Genomic DNA, 15,935 nt, shown 5'->3' with positions numbered 1-15,935 from the left:
AGAATGCAATGTATAACTTTTTTACATTTTTTTTTTTTACAACCGAGGATGGAATATACAAAGGTCTTGAATTGCAGAGCACTGTGAGAACTTTAAGACTGATTGGCAACATCTCAGAAGAATACACTAGTTTTTGACCATATCTTATTTAGTTATGCTAGGAGATGGGATGCAAAAAGAATACATTATGTCATTAACTTATATTACCAGATTTTTTGGACTGTAGGACGCACCTTACTAAAAGATGCACCCCTGGATTAGAAAGCATAAAATAGGAAAAACATATTTAAAGGGTTATTCCCATCTCTAAGATTTAGTAAGTGTAATATTATTATTAAATAATAATAATAATAATAATAATAATAATAATAATAATAATAATAATAATAATAATAATAATAAATAATAATATTAGAAAATTCCTCCAATTATAAATGTAGCAAAGATGGAACTGCAGCTGTATATTGCCCAGGCCAAAAGACTACTACTACTCCTGCAGGATACAGCGAAATCCCCACTAAGTGGAGGCATCACAGGTGCAGGAGAAGCAAATCACACACACTTCCAAACATGGAGGAGGTGATTGCTGGATGGTAAAACTGCACACTGATGGCTTGCATAGAGCACTGTTCTCTAGAACAGCGGACTATGCAAGCCATCAGTGTGCAGTTTTACCATCTAGCAATCACCTCCTCCATGTTTGGAAGTGTGTGTGATTTGCTCCTCCTGCACCTGTGATGCCTCCACTTAGTGGGGGCTTAGCTATATCCTGCCAGAGTAGTAGTCTTTTGGCCTGGGCAATATACAGCTGCAGTTCCATCTTTGCTGTAAGTAATGAGATTTATTCCTCTTTTTTGCTTTTTTATACAATTAGAAATGTAGTATAGTTTTCGTGATATAGCCATGTCTCTTACCTCATGTGCAGGGAATTGCAGCTTAAGTATCCATGGTTACATCCCCTTATATAAGGAGTTTGTTGTTCGTGAGCTTAACCATGGATACCCAAGCTGCAATGCCCTGCACATGAGGTAAGAGACATGGCTATATCAGAACTATACTACATTTCTAAAGGGAGGGGATTTGCTAATATTATTATTATTGCTACACCTACTACATTCTGGGATAGGATCATGGAGATGGGAATACTGCTTTACTGTCCATGGTGGTTTAAGAAAGTGGCTTTCATGCCAATAATTTTAATATACTAAAAAGGTAGAGCACGCACAACTCTGCTGTATATACACACACACACACACACACACACACACAATGTCTGCTGTAAACAGAAAAATAGACACCGATTATAAGTGAAGTGTATACACTCGCGCATTTTGAAGTTTGTTCCAGGCATGTGACTGACTCAAAAAGTAATTCCACTATTCAGTTGTTGTGCAGGTCGCTTTCTCTCCTGCCCTGCACCGATCAGACAGATCAGCATCAGGCTGAAGGAGAGAGCTACTCTCTGCATAGCTCTCTCAGTAATTGGCAAAGTGTCACCATTCTCTTTCACCACAGGAAACCACTTCCAGACTACAGGACAAAAAGTTTTTAGGGAAAATTTTATTTTCTTTTTAAAAGGTGCGTTTTATAGTCCAACCCCCCCTCACCCCCCTAGGTAGGATCGGTTTATCACCATCGAAGTAAAGGGGCTCTATCCCAAAAGAGGACCACCTGTTATTCAGGAGCAGATCAAATAGAAGGTATAAGAGGGGAACGGTCTTACCCAATCTGCCGTAAAAATCCCTCTTGATTATGTGTGTACCAGAGAGCTGAATGGTTCAGTCAATAACTGGATAACCTGGTCCTCCTCCTCGTGACTCAGGATCCACAATACTGAATTATACGAGGCTCACTGCAGTGGTGCACTGGTGTAATTCAGTATTGTGGATCCTGAGTCACGAGGAGGAGGACCAGGTTATCCAGTTATTGACTGAACCATTCAGCTCTCTGGTACACACATAATCAAGAGGGATTTTTACGGCAGATTGGGTAAGACCGTTCCCCTCTTATACCTTCTATTTGATCTGCTCCTGGATAACAGGTGGTCCTTTTTTGGGATAGGGCCCCTTTACTTGGATGGTGATAAACTGATCCTACCTAAGTGGGCGATCTATATTTAAGTCACTATTTTGGCTTACTATATATTCATGTGAATGTCTTTGTCCATTGTCCGTTTTAAATCTGGGTCCTTTTGGACCTTTTTAGAGGTTCATTATTAAAAGGTACTTTTTAGGTGTATTTATTATGTTCACATAGCTATTTGTCTCTTTATTAAAGTGAATACTGTCCAGTAGCTACTACAACAACTCCCCCCCCCCCCAAAAAAAAAACAAAACGGTAATTTTTCTTTACAACCTTCATCACATAACATAATTTTATAGTTCAGGTTCCTATGGATACTGAAAGGAATCCTTTTGCTTGTACATAGTTGGCAGTCCTAGAAATGGGGTGGGTCACCCCTTTTCATTACTGGCCACATTGAGATTATGTTGAGAAACAAGGTTTCTCTCAAATACACCTTGTGCTGCGAGTAGTGCCTGTGAGCGACGCTATTTTGGTCCGCTCACCCCCTTCGAGTGATCCCTGGTGACCTTTGCTGTTCGGTGATGTCACATCAACTGAGGCAGGCCACAGTTCCCCTGAGTCACTGGGCTGTGGACGGCGTTTCACCACTCATCACAGCCCAGTATCGCTCCTGCATGCAGTGCTCTGCAGCCAAGGATAGAGTGCGCGAGAAGCTGGGCTGTGACAAGCTTCACCGCCCACAGTCCAGTCACTGAGGAAGACTGGGGCCCTCCTCAGCTGACATGACATCAACGGACATCAGTGGTCACGAGAATTGGGTGAGCGGACTGCAATAGCACCGCTCACAGGCACGATTGGCAACACAAGGTATTTGAGAGAAACCCTGTTTCTCAACATAATATCAATGTGACCGGTAGTATGAACCACCCCTTTAAATCCCTGCCTGCTATGAGAAGTCATGGTCACCCTTTTAGTAGTATGGCGTACAGAGCACCCTCCATTTCAAAGCCACTTATGGTGTTGCCATCGACGGCTGCATCTAGAGACTAAATAAGACCGGAGGTTTTCTTAGCGCAGTGTCACAGTGGACATTTAGGTCATTATTTTGTATCAAGCTTCATTGAATGGTTATTCCTATAATATTGAGTTATCCCTTGTCCTAATGGATAGGGGTTAACCTACTGATTGCTGCACAGTTGACTAGAGATGAGTGAACCCGTGGAAGTTCGGTTCGGTGGGGTCAGCTGGACATTAAAGTTCTGTTTGGGACCCAGACTTGACCTGAAGCCGAATGAAAGTCACTAATTGGACAATTTGGATCTCTGCCCAAATGCAGCCAGCCATTAACATGGGGCAGGTGAATGGGGTTTTTTCCATTTTTTTTTTTGTGTGGTGCACACTATATCCAATCACGCTGTTGTTACCCCCAGTGTGAGCCGAGCAAACACTGCAAGTGGCTCGCACTGGGTGGAGCACAGAGCGTACCCGAGCACAGCGATGCTCACACGAGTGGTTTGCATATGTAAAGCACCTGAATTCCGAACCCAAACTGTTTTTTTGGCAAAGTCTGTGTTTGGTATGAACACCGAAGCTCGGGTTCACTCATCTCTACAGTCGAACACATAAGCCCCCCTGCTATCCTGAGAACTGGACTCTGAATTCAGGAAATTGGGCTCTGCAGAGCCCCATCATAAATAGAGCAGAGGTGCACAAGATCAAACGCTGCACCCTTTATGGTCTATGGTACTGCTAGAAATATCAGGGAGCTGCGCACGGCATTCTCTGGCAGTTCCATGAGTGGAGCAGAGGTCCAGAACGTGCACTTCCACTCCATTCAAGAAGTGGTTCTACAGAGTTAAGTTTGCAGAGCCCCTATTGAAAGAGACAACTTAATATTTTGTGAATATCCATTTTGAGCCAAAACAGAGTGGAACCTACAGAAAAAGTAAAATAGGAAGATCTACATCCCGTGGATATATTAGTTAAACTGTTAAAAATAATATTGTTCTCTCAGTTCTGGCATAGGGAAGAAATTAACGGGAGGAACAATAAATTCATTAATATTCATTTATTTAGAATAAATTATGTTTTTTATCAGTACACATGGCTGTAATGTGTGGGGGCTTCCCATGATAGCCATTCCAGAAAGGATATGCTCAATTCTATGATATATGCAATATTTGTTGTATAATCCCACAAGCACCATTATGAAGCAACCCTTCCGAGTTTCCAAAATACTTTAATTTTTTTTTTTTTTACCAGTTTGAATAAACCCCACAAGTGTCTATGTTGTTTTTCGTGGCTTATGGAAGTAGATTAGATGCTCTGGGAGCAATAAGGCTTAGACACCACCCTGTGTACGATGCTCTAAATTCACCTCTCACACATTGGAACGCTTCATATCTGTACAGAAAGCAGAATAATATTTTTTCTTCAAATGAATATTATGTACCTGGCTTTTGGAAGCTGCAACCTTTGCAAATAGTGCTTGGGATACTTTAGCTCTTTTCATTTCCTGCTGAATCTCATCATAGATGGAAGCATTAATATTCATGCTGCAGTTCTCCAGGCTTCCGTTTCTCTCGGTTGCAATGGTAGCTGTTTTGACCTGGAACATACATTAGAAAGAGGAAATTTACTCAGATTGTAGAAAAAAAAAAAATAATAATTATACTATATATATTTATTATTTTATTTTGTTCGTTGCCAGTCATAAAATAATATTGAGAAAATAATCATTACTCAATAAAATAATAAAAAACAAAAAAACAACCCACAAATAAATCTGTATTAGCAACAACTTAAAGTAATTTTTGTACGCTTTCCGAGCAGGTTAACATTACAGTCTCCATTGTCAAACAACAACAGCCAATAGAAAAAAAGTCATCGGTCAACTTTTATGGCAACCAGCCAGATATTTTCACAGAACCGTGCAAATGTGCAATTGAAAGCTTTCTGCAATTAATGTGAAAGAATTTAACCATCTGTCTTTGAAAAGACTTGCTTATCTTGAACGGCATGCAACATAACTGAGATGATTTATGCCTGTGATAAAAGCGTAATGGCGGCATCCCAGATTCCACAGCTATTTATTTTTATTAAATTTCCCCCTTTAACATGGCTTAACCTTGCCCTTTTGCTGATATGATTACCCGTTCATATCTTTTCGATTTCGGAGCAGATTGTGATCTGTCAGTAGGTACAAGGTTTTCACCTAGTGGATGAAGTACGTGGGCTTTTCTATAAAAAATAAATACTTAGTATCAGGATCTACACGGCTTAAAATAAACTAGATTTTTGTTTCCTTCCCCTATATGGTCCTCTTACAGCTCCATACATTTTGGGACTAGTGAGGAGCCGCATGCATGGAGGTCTTCAGGTGCAACTTCCCAAAAATATTGCTATTAAGAACATTTCTTTTCCAAGTGGGGGATAATTCAATACAGAAATAATGATGTTCTGCTCCCACAGAGGCAATTTGATACTTTAAAGCCCCAATGCACATTATGGAAAAGTCATCCAATTCCCCTGAACATCTGATGGAGGGAGTGGGATTCCAAACTTTTGGCAGACTGATAATAAGGCGCGTTGAATTGCCACATCCAATCCTTTTATTTTTTCTCCCAAGAGATCAGTCGTGATCAGAAGTGCCCAATAGCAGCTTCCACTACTCTCCACACTGAACACATATGCCTGGGCCTGGGTTGAGGATGATGGCCGTTATTTAAAGGAAGGCACAGCAGAGTTTTGTAAGGTTTACCGGCCGGAATGCAAGCCAAATCCCTCTGAGCACCTTTGTTTTATAAGTAAGTTGTACGGTTGGATCCAAGCAACACATTTATTCTGATATCTGTTTGATATACTAAAAAAAAAAAACCAAACACACATTTTAAGAATAACCGAAACCAGGCTGCAACCCTTAACTTCTCTGAGGGCATTAGCTTATCCCACTCTATAACAACGGAATCAGAGGAGAAAAGGCAAAACCCCATCAGGGAAGTTTCATGGCATACACCCAGTTGGTTGGAGAGAAAATGTGCATAGTGGATGCTCTTTATTACCAAGGATGGGAGCAGAACCTTAGAATATAGGGGCACAGAAGAGAAAAACTGTTCCAGAGTCTATGGAGCCAATAATAAAATATAAGAAAATCCAGTGAACAGTCCTTCTTAAGTTACATCTGTGCTATAGATTATATATACAAGAAGACTAGCCTTAAGGGGGTGTTACACGCAGCGATATCGCTGGTGAAAGCACCCGCCTTGTCATTTGTGCATCACGGGCAAATCTCTGCCCGTGGCGCACAATATCGTTCGGAGCCATCACACGGACTTACCTGCCTAGCGACGTCGCTGTGTCCGGCGAACCGCCTCCTTTCTAAGGGGGCGGTTCGTGCGGCGTCACAAAGCGGCCGCCCAATAGAAGCGGAGGGGCGGAGATGAGCGGGACGTAACATCCTGCCCACCTCCTTCATTCCGCATTGCCGGCGGCCGCAGGTAAGCTGCAGCTCGTCATTCCCGAGGTGTCACACGTAGCGATGTGTGCTGCCTTGGGAACAACGAACAACCTGTGTGCTCAACAATCAACGATTTTTTGAAAAGGAACGATGTGTCAACGATGGACGATAAGGTGAGTATTTTCCATCGTTAACGGTCGTTCCTTGCTGTCACACGCAACAACGTCGCTCACGATGCCGGATGTGCATCACAGAATCCCTGACCCTGGCGATATAGCGTTAGATACATCGTTGCGTGTAACGGGGGCCTTTAGGCAATATTCACATAATGAGCTTTTGGGTTTTTTGCGTTCTTATAGTACCAATAAAATGGATGAGAGATATAGAAAACCCATCGAAACATCAAAAAAAGCATGTAATCTGCACCTAAATATAATGATAAGGTTTTGGTAAAAGCCAGATATCGGGAAGTGTCAAAAACAAAGTAGCTTTATTTAAAACATGACATGAAAAACAGAGAAAACTCCAGGGTCAAAAATGAGAGAAAAATGCATATTAAAAAAAAAATGCAAAGTAAAACGCAATGAAAAAACAAAAACTCAAACATCAAAAACTCAAACACTCGGAAACGTAGCCTGAAGGCCTGATATTGGCTCTACCATTGTGAATCATTTTATTGACCCTAGAACGCATACCTCGGGCCTCACAGGCCTGCTAGGTTACTTGTTTTCTATGGTAGATTTCTATGGTTGCACATTCTAGGGTTAACTGTGAAAAGTAAGTTTCAGGCAAACTCTCCTTAGTTTAAAAAAAAATTCTAAGAGCAGTATCCTAAAATGCAGCATCCCATATTAAATGTTAAATAATAGCGACAAAAAGGAAAGAATCCAGGGAAAAGATTATTCCACATTGTTTTTGCTGGAGACTTCTCAGGATTTGCGGAAATCGTTTCCAAGTTTTAAGCCCCATCCACTTTCCTCTGACAGACACGTACGTACACTACCGTGTGCATGAATGCATCAATAATCGTTTCTACATTTCTCTGTATTATCAGTCTCAATGCAGATTGTGATACCTGTTGTTGGACTTACATCAAAAGAATGGAATAATTTTAAAGCAATTGATGAATCTTTTGTAGTTCTTTAAGACACTTGGCAGCAAAAATATGCAAAGGAGAGAGAACAGACATGCGAGATATTCCCTGAGACTCCTCCGCGGTTGTTTACAGAAACGGGCTTTAGATCGTTTACCATTTATTTCGCTTTTTTTTAGCGATCACTATACATTTTAGATCAGAATATTTGTATTTCTAGACGTGTAGATCTTGCTTTCATTAGCTACTATCCCTTCGTCCCGCTTCTCGCAGCCTTATTGTCATTTTAACTCTTCCGTTAAGTTCCATTAGCTCCTACAAATCCAGAATTTACAGTTGACTCATTGCTTGATAAATGGATTATCATCCGAAATCCCAGCTATCATATGCAACAGCAAATGTCTAAACCAAACAAATCTTGCCTCATTTTGAGTCATTGTTAAAGCAAATATAACGCTGTACAAAGAATCCGTAATATTATTAGACATTTCAAAATATTAGTAATCCTCTAAGCCACCGAGACGTACAGAAGCACCACGCGATGATTCAGTGGAGCCTAAGGCAACACTAATTATTGAATCACGGTAGTTCTATTGGGAATCACATTTTTTTTTATGATTTGAAGTCCGTTTTATCCCCTTATCTCTAAAAGGATCCTTCATTGGACTTCAGGCTAAAGTCCATTAATAGTAGACTAAGCCATTAGCACACCATGTTCCCTTTCAATAAGGAAATTTGCTCTCTTTCTTGCAATACATTAGTGTATAACTGGAGCAGCTTCCTCCTGTCCACCTTCGCCAACCCGTGTTATTTATTACTCCTGGAAGACATTTGGTAATCATTAGCTGTAAACTCTGCCGTATGTCAAGAAAAGATGCTTTTGTGTTTGATGAACTCATCGGTTTTATTATGTACATTGAATCTGGATAAGAAGCATCTAAGCAATATTTTCCACGATCGGTGCGTTTGTTTTAAAGCACAAAAGTATCCCCGTAAAACTTAATGGAAGCGCCGTGCACCATTAGGACATATACAAGAATGGTGTTAGGCAAGCCCGCGAGTGAACCGATTACGTTAAAGAGAATCTGTCACCGTGAAAAATGGTCCTGAATATTATAATATAAGACCACACAGATTCCACTGATGTAATTATTGTCTGTAAACTCTCTTCTATTTCCCGGCCGTAAGCTATCAGTCTATGCTCTGTATAGTAAAGCATAACTAGGACTCCAAGGAAAAAAATATTACAGCGGACTCTTAGATGCTTCAATAGCTTACAGAGGTCATTTATATTTATAGGATTATGGCAGGAAGTGAAAGAGAATTAAGCCATAAAGGCCCCAAAAACTGACCAACGCTGGCAGCACCTGCAACGGGTTAGTACAATAGACTAATCTCTATGGGGGCCTATCGACTGTCCCCCAATAGATGTCAGGGGACAAAAAAAAAATTACTTATCCCTTTTGTTCTTTAAAAGGGATAAGCCGCAGTGAAAAGTTGTCTCACAGCAGCGCTCTTACAGAGAACACAGGTAGGCAAGCGCGTGTTAATGGAAAAGTCAGATGAGATAACGGTAGATCAAATGACCGGCTGAACTATCATTCAGCCGACAGGTATCAAAAGTGTACGAGGCTTAAAAGGGAACTGGTCAGGTCTAATACGCACCCAGGACCACGAGCAGTTCTGGGTGTATATTGCTAATCGCTGCCTAACTCTCCCTGTGGATGTGCTAACATGCTAATGAATACACAACGATACAGGATGATCTCACTCACCTCTCCGCCGCCATCGCGTCCGACGGGGGATTTCGGCTCAGTGCGCATGACCCCGGAGTTTTGGTCATATGCATTACTTCAGTTTGAAGCCAGGACGCATACACCCGGCTTCATAGTGCACATGAGAAAACTCTGGGGTCATGCACACTGAGCCAAAATCCAGCGTCGGTGCAGCGGAGAAGTGAGTATGATCATCCTGTGACGGTGCACATTTATTAGTATGTTAGCATGCCCACAGGGGCGTACTAACCTGCGAATGGGGGCGACTGGCAGGGGAACTAACGCCCAGGGAGTTAGTGCCCTTGCTCATTAGCATACGGTAAAAGATCTTTAGAAATACGTTTTCTAAAGAACTCTTCATCTATTCTACTGTATACAGGGATGGTTAAGGTAGGGATTAGGAATATGCACCCAGAACTGCTCGTCGTTCTGGGTGCATATTGCACCTGACAGGTTCGCTTTAAGAAAAACACTTACAATATCTCTTTAATTCAGGGCCATTCCTTTAGGGTGACAAATTCCCTTTAATACAAATACAAGTCTCCAATATGGCAACTAACAAACTTTAGCCACAAATGTTGTGGTGCCCCATCTCTAAATGGAGCTGCCCAAAACTAAAGATACTCCTGCCCTACCTTTTGCAACCAACACCGCTCAACTGCCTCACAGATGCAAAAATAGCCCACACTATATGGAGTACAAGTGTACAGGTCTGTACGCTGTGTAGTAGCTGTTCTTAAGCTCTGCAGCAGGGCTCCCATTCACTTCAACAGGAGGTGAACTTCTGCAATGGAGAACAGCCACCATAGTTTGCAGACCTGTTCTGTTCCACAATCCACCAAGTCCTCAAGAAAGCCAACAGCAGATGATAATAGCTTCTTCTCCTAACCCGCACAGGTGGGACACAACTATCTTTGGTGGTTTTAATTTGTAGTATAAAAAAAAAAGAAAAAGACTTCCACCACTAGGAGGAAAACAGTAACAATACAGTGACATGTCAAGAATCTGCATTACTAATCATATACTAAATAGTTGCAAGCCATATTTATGTATGAGATAGCCAATATGATTGTGCATAAAATGAAGGTAGTCTCACATCCTAAGGGCTCATCCCGACGACTGTTCCCTTTGTCCTGTTCAGTTCTGTTTTTTTGCATACCTACTGACAGGACCATCTTTTCAATGTCTTTTGTGTAGGATCGGGTGGCACACAGAAGCATTTCCGTGTGCCATCAGTTCCTACAAAAAAAACACATTGGATGCCGTATGTCCGTTCCATTATTATGGAACATGTCCTATTTTGTTCTGTAACTGCGGACTGTGACACCATACAAGTCAATGGGTTTGCAAAATCCCTGGAAGCCACACGGAAGCACTTCCGTGTAACCTCCGTCGGGTGCCCCTGCAGTCTGTGTCCTGCTCCCCGCCAGCCCCGCAGCTGCTCGCACTGCAGCAGGTCAGCATGTGCCCGCACAGCTGTGTCAGCAGATTTGGGGATGACTAGCGCTGACAATAGGGGGTTAGTAAAGTTTATTACCTGCGGTGATGAAGTCCTGCACTCCTGACGTCAGCGCTCGTCACAGACATCTATGCCCGCCGAGTTCTCACATCAAGTCTTGCGAGCGTCCCAAGACTGACTAGCAGTGACGTCACAGGCTCCTGCGATAATTCGCATGTGAACATGGCGGACAATGGAACTCCGTGACGAGCGCGAACATCAGGAGTGCAGTGGAGTTCATCACTGCAGGTTATGTACCTAGCTAACCACTTGATGGCAGCGCTCGTCATGCCCTGCAGTGACCTGGGCTGACCTAATGATGTTTGCTCAGGTCACTGCACTGCTCTCCCAGCCAATGGGAAACATTCTGCTCTTCTTTGACTGGGACAGTGAGTATGGATCGTTGTGGGACCCCCTTATTGGACTACGTCGGACCCGGATATTTTTTTCTTTCCAATAAATTGGGGAAAGAGGGAATGTGTTGGGGAGTGTTTTTTCAAATAAAAATTTGACTTTTTTTATTATTATTGACTGGGTTAGTGATCTCGGGTATCTGATAGACGCCGTGACATCACAACCCAGGGCTTGATGCCAGGTGACATTACACAGCTGGTATCAACCCCATATATTATCCTGTTTGCCACCGCACCAGGGCATTCGGGATGAGCCAGGTAAAGTCCCGCGACTGTCGCATCTAATGGATGTGTCAATTCCGGCTGGCTCCTGGCTGATATTTTTAGGCTGGGGGGCTCCAAATTACGTGGGTCTCCCCAACCTCAGAATACCAGCCAGCAGCTGTGAGGCTTTATCTTGGCTAGTATCAAAATTGTGGGGGGCCGCACACTGTTTTTTTTTAATCATTTATTTATTGTACGGTACGATATAGACCTGCCCACCGGCGGCTGTGATTGGTTGCAGTCAGACAGCTGTCAATCAGTGTGGGGGAGCGTCCGACTGCAACCAATCACAGACACCAGTGAGCGAGGGAAGCAGTTAATATGTATGAGCCTAATGAGCGGTCGGCTAGGGAAGAACAAAGAGCTGCTGCGGGAGCCGTGTGACACCGCGCCGGTGAGTATGTAGCGCTTTCTCCTACCCCTTTGCACTGGATTCTGTTCCCCATAGACCTTATATAGATACCCTGGACTGTATGCAACTCTCCTTCTGTTTTTTTTTTTTTTTGCGTTCTGCAAAATAAACGGAAGTCACACGGACCGTATACGGAACGGAACGGGACGGATGCGGTTGTCACACGGATGCATCTGTGGAAAAACAGGACAGGTTTTTTTTGCAGACTGCAAAAACGGAATGGTCGTGTGAATGTAGCCTAAGGTGTAGTGGATGGAACCTGAAAAACATTGTTATCTTTTTGCTTGTCCGTGTACTTACATACAGAACTTCCACACAATCTCATACTCTAGCTCTGTAGAAGCCATGGCAGTGATGGTATGTGGGCGCTTCCCTCCATTACTTTTGGGTAAATTTTATGTTATTCTGGCTCTTTTTGCAGTTTAACTGTATATATGGTTATTACACGTATTTATTGGAACTGATAACACAAGAGTTTTAATTAAAATTGCCAGAATATAGTTTTCATTGGTGTGATCATCATCTAGCAGATGGTATTAGCTGTACATGACATAGCACCAACATTGTATTTTATTAAGCGGTGCCCGCCTATGCATTGAATCGGTCAGCAGCCAAGTCATAGACTATTCCTTCAAAGTCATGCCTGCAATCTCTCATTAACCTCTATTTAGAGAAAATTGGGATGACATTGAAAAGATAATCTATTTGAGAAAAAAAAACGTATTCTGTTCAATGTTTTCAGCACCATTTTGGCACATGTCATCCCTGAGACATGCCTGAACTCATGTCTGCTGAGGAAAACTAAAAGTAATGTGAAGACGGTATTACTAACGTAAATGCTCCCACATTCTCAACTGACTGTACAAGACATTGCATACCTTATATACAAGTATGCAAATAACAGATGGAAAAGGGACACTAAAGAGAAAACGGATTCACCCATAACACACATTGTAAAACCATCCTCAATTTAAATAAACAGATCATTGGATCAAGGTTTCTTACTGATCTTAAATAGCACAACCAAGATCTAAGGCCATGTGAACACATTGAGTATTGGGTGCATTTTTTACCTCAGTATTTGGAAGGCCACATGCACACGTTGGGTATTTGGGGAGTGTGTTCTCAGTATTTCTAATGCCACATGCACATACTGTGTATTTGGTATATTTTTTTACCTCAGTATTTGCAAGACCATATGCACACGGGTATTTGGGAAGTGTGTTATCTCAGTATTTGTAAGGCCACATGCACACGGGTATTTGTGAAGTGTGGTACCTCAGTATTTGTAAGGCCACATGCACACGGGTATTTGGGAAGTGTGTTACCTCAGTATTTGTAAGGCCACATGCACACGGGTATTTGGGAAGTGTGTTACCTCAGTATTAGTAAGGCCACATGCACACGGGTATTTGGGAAATGTGTTACCTCAGTATTTGTAAGGCCACATGCACACGGGTATTTGGGAAGTGTGTTACCTCAGTATTAGTAAGGCCACATGCACACGGGTATTTGGGAAGTGTGTTATCTCAGTATTTGTAAGGCCACATGCACACGGGTATTTGTGAAGTGTGGTACCTCAGTATTTGTAAGGCCACATGCACACGGGTATTTGGGAAGTGTGTTACCTCAGTATTTGTAAGGCCACATGCACACGGGTATTTGGGAAGTGTGTTACCTCAGTATTTGTAAGGCCACATGCACACGGGTATTTGGGAAGTGTGTTACCTCAGTATTAGTAAGGCCACATGCATACGGGTATTTGGGAAATGTGTTACCTCAGTATTTGTAAGGCCACATGCACACTTTAGGTATTTGGTGCATTTTTTACCTCAGTATTTGAAAGCCAAAACCAGGAGTAGAACAGTCAGAGGAAAAGTATAATAGAAACACGTCATTACTTCTGTATTTTTCAAACACTTCTGGTTTTGGCTTACAAATACTAAGGTAAAAAAACCTCAAATACTCAACATGGGCACATGGCACACTGCCACCTGACTAGTTTCTAAATTGCAAGAGTCTTCGTAGCTAAGACATAGGCTATGTCTGGTATTGCTGCTGCGATCGCTTAACTGAAATGAATAGACAGAATATGCAACACTAGACTTGGTCCTGAAAGACAACATCATGTTCAAATCTTGTATAATACGCTTAACCCCCATCTACATCAAAAGCGTGTAGACCGAGAGAAATGTCTGTGCAGAGATTCAATAAGCCATAAATTCAGAGAGATTAAAGCTGGGCATACAAAATCAGAAAGTTGGACGCCCATCATTCTGGGGATAGTTGGGAGTTCCCACCATACACATTACATGGTTTGGAAAAGTAGTCAGGTTTGGTCAATTTTAATCTAATCTAATGTGTATGATGGACATTTCACGTTATAAAATGTAAACAAGAAATGAAAACGGGCTTTAAGATTCTCTCATTCAAGTTCTGTACACCGTGAGGAAGGCAATATATCCGCAGTTATCTTCTGTATTCCTAAAGATAGGTTTTGTTTAATTAAGGTTTTCAAAGTGTTGTCTAGAGCTGCTCACTTTCACCCTAGAAGATGACAAGAGATACCTGCCAGGTTCATGCATGATCTTCACGTATCGTGCACATGTCCTATTCTAATCAGCACCGCTAACCTCCAGATCGGATGACACCAGACAAGCCCTCTTAGGTCTCATTTGGACGTCTGTTTTTTGGGGCTTGTTGAGATGCTAAGCCAATGTTCTGACACAGACTCAGTTATCTTCATAAATAGCAAATAGTAATCATATTGAAAGTGGGCATGACTGGGGTGAGAGAGTCCATCGACTGGTAATTCTCATATTCATACCGAGTGGTGGCGTTCGCTACACTGAAAAGCTTACTCCAGCATGGACTGGAGTAGGATTGTGGTGAGGCGCACACAGAAGTGTATGTAAACGCCGGTCTTGGGCGAAGTCAAAGGGCCCGATTCATTAACACTAAGGGTACACACGATACGCTACTGAGTCTGACCCTCTGCTGTGAGCGTCAGACGAGGGTCATGCTACTGTGATGTACCCATCATGGTCTACAGGCATTTTCATATGTCCATTTTTTTAGCCATGGACCGATTGTTTGCATAAAACAATTAAACAAAAACTGAAACTTAACTTTTTTTTATTCAAGTGAACTGGTCAGGAAGAGAAAAAAAAAAAGGAACTTGGATGCCATCAATGGATTATTCAAGCGCTGCCTGCCTGTTATTTATTTTTTTTTTTACTATCTAATAAGGAAGAGAAACCCCAATATTTTATTATTATTTTTTTCATTAAGGCTATGTGCGCACGTTGCGTACTGTCCCTGCAGAAATTTCTGCAGCGATTTGAACAGCACATGTGCGCTTCAAATCGCTGCAGAAACAGTCCATAATGGAAAAAAAAAAAAGCTGATTCCATGCGCTCTGACTGCAGCCCCTCCCATAGACAGGGCGGAGGATGCAGGCAAAGCGCAGGAAAGAAGTGAAATGTCACTTCTTAGAACGCGCGCTTCGGGCAACAACCGAAGCGCTGCGCTCTAAGACGCCACGTGCGCACGGCTCCTGCACAATCTCCATAGATTGTGCAGGGGACGCAGGACGCATGCAGTTACTATGCGGTGCAGATCGCAGCGTAACTGCATGCAATTACGCAACGTGCGCACATAGCCTAATGGTAAAAACACTTCGCAAAAACATTTAAAAAATGAGATACAAAAATGTCAGTTTTTCCCAAGACAAACAAAATAAAAAAAAGTAAATAAATAAATAAAAACCTGGTCCAATAATTTAGAACTGGTTATCAATTTTAAAATTACACAAACTTTAATAAATAGTCCAGTGCCCATCACTAAGTGTTTCCCAGGACTGAAAAACAAGATTGCAAAAGTGTGTGGGACAGCAAGATTTTAGGGAAGGAAGTGAATTTTTTCCCATCAGCATATAATTAAATAGCCGACTACGAGCTGTAAAAAAGGTTTGCCATCACTAATGAGCAACTTTTGTGA

General features: G+C 42.0%; 1 protein-coding gene across 6 annotated transcripts in view; it reads right to left on the bottom strand.

Annotated features, from left to right (window-relative positions):
* The window catches only part of SATB1 (SATB homeobox 1), a 255,722-nt gene that overhangs the window by 53,120 nt on the left and 186,667 nt on the right, over positions 1-15,935 (bottom strand). For all 6 annotated transcript variants that reach the window (XM_075315301.1, XM_075315298.1, XM_075315303.1 and 3 more), the window contains one exon: positions 4,478-4,633. In XM_075315301.1, the coding sequence (XP_075171416.1) occupies positions 4,478-4,633 (156 nt within the window). The remainder of the gene's footprint in view (positions 1-4,477; positions 4,634-15,935) is intronic.

This window comes from Anomaloglossus baeobatrachus, chromosome 6 (genome assembly GCF_048569485.1).
Source record: "Anomaloglossus baeobatrachus isolate aAnoBae1 chromosome 6, aAnoBae1.hap1, whole genome shotgun sequence".
Classification (NCBI taxonomy): domain Eukaryota; kingdom Metazoa; phylum Chordata; class Amphibia; order Anura; family Aromobatidae; genus Anomaloglossus; species Anomaloglossus baeobatrachus.
The sequence above is the reverse complement of the archived record's forward strand: the minus strand, read 5'-3'. Positions and strand labels throughout refer to the sequence as shown.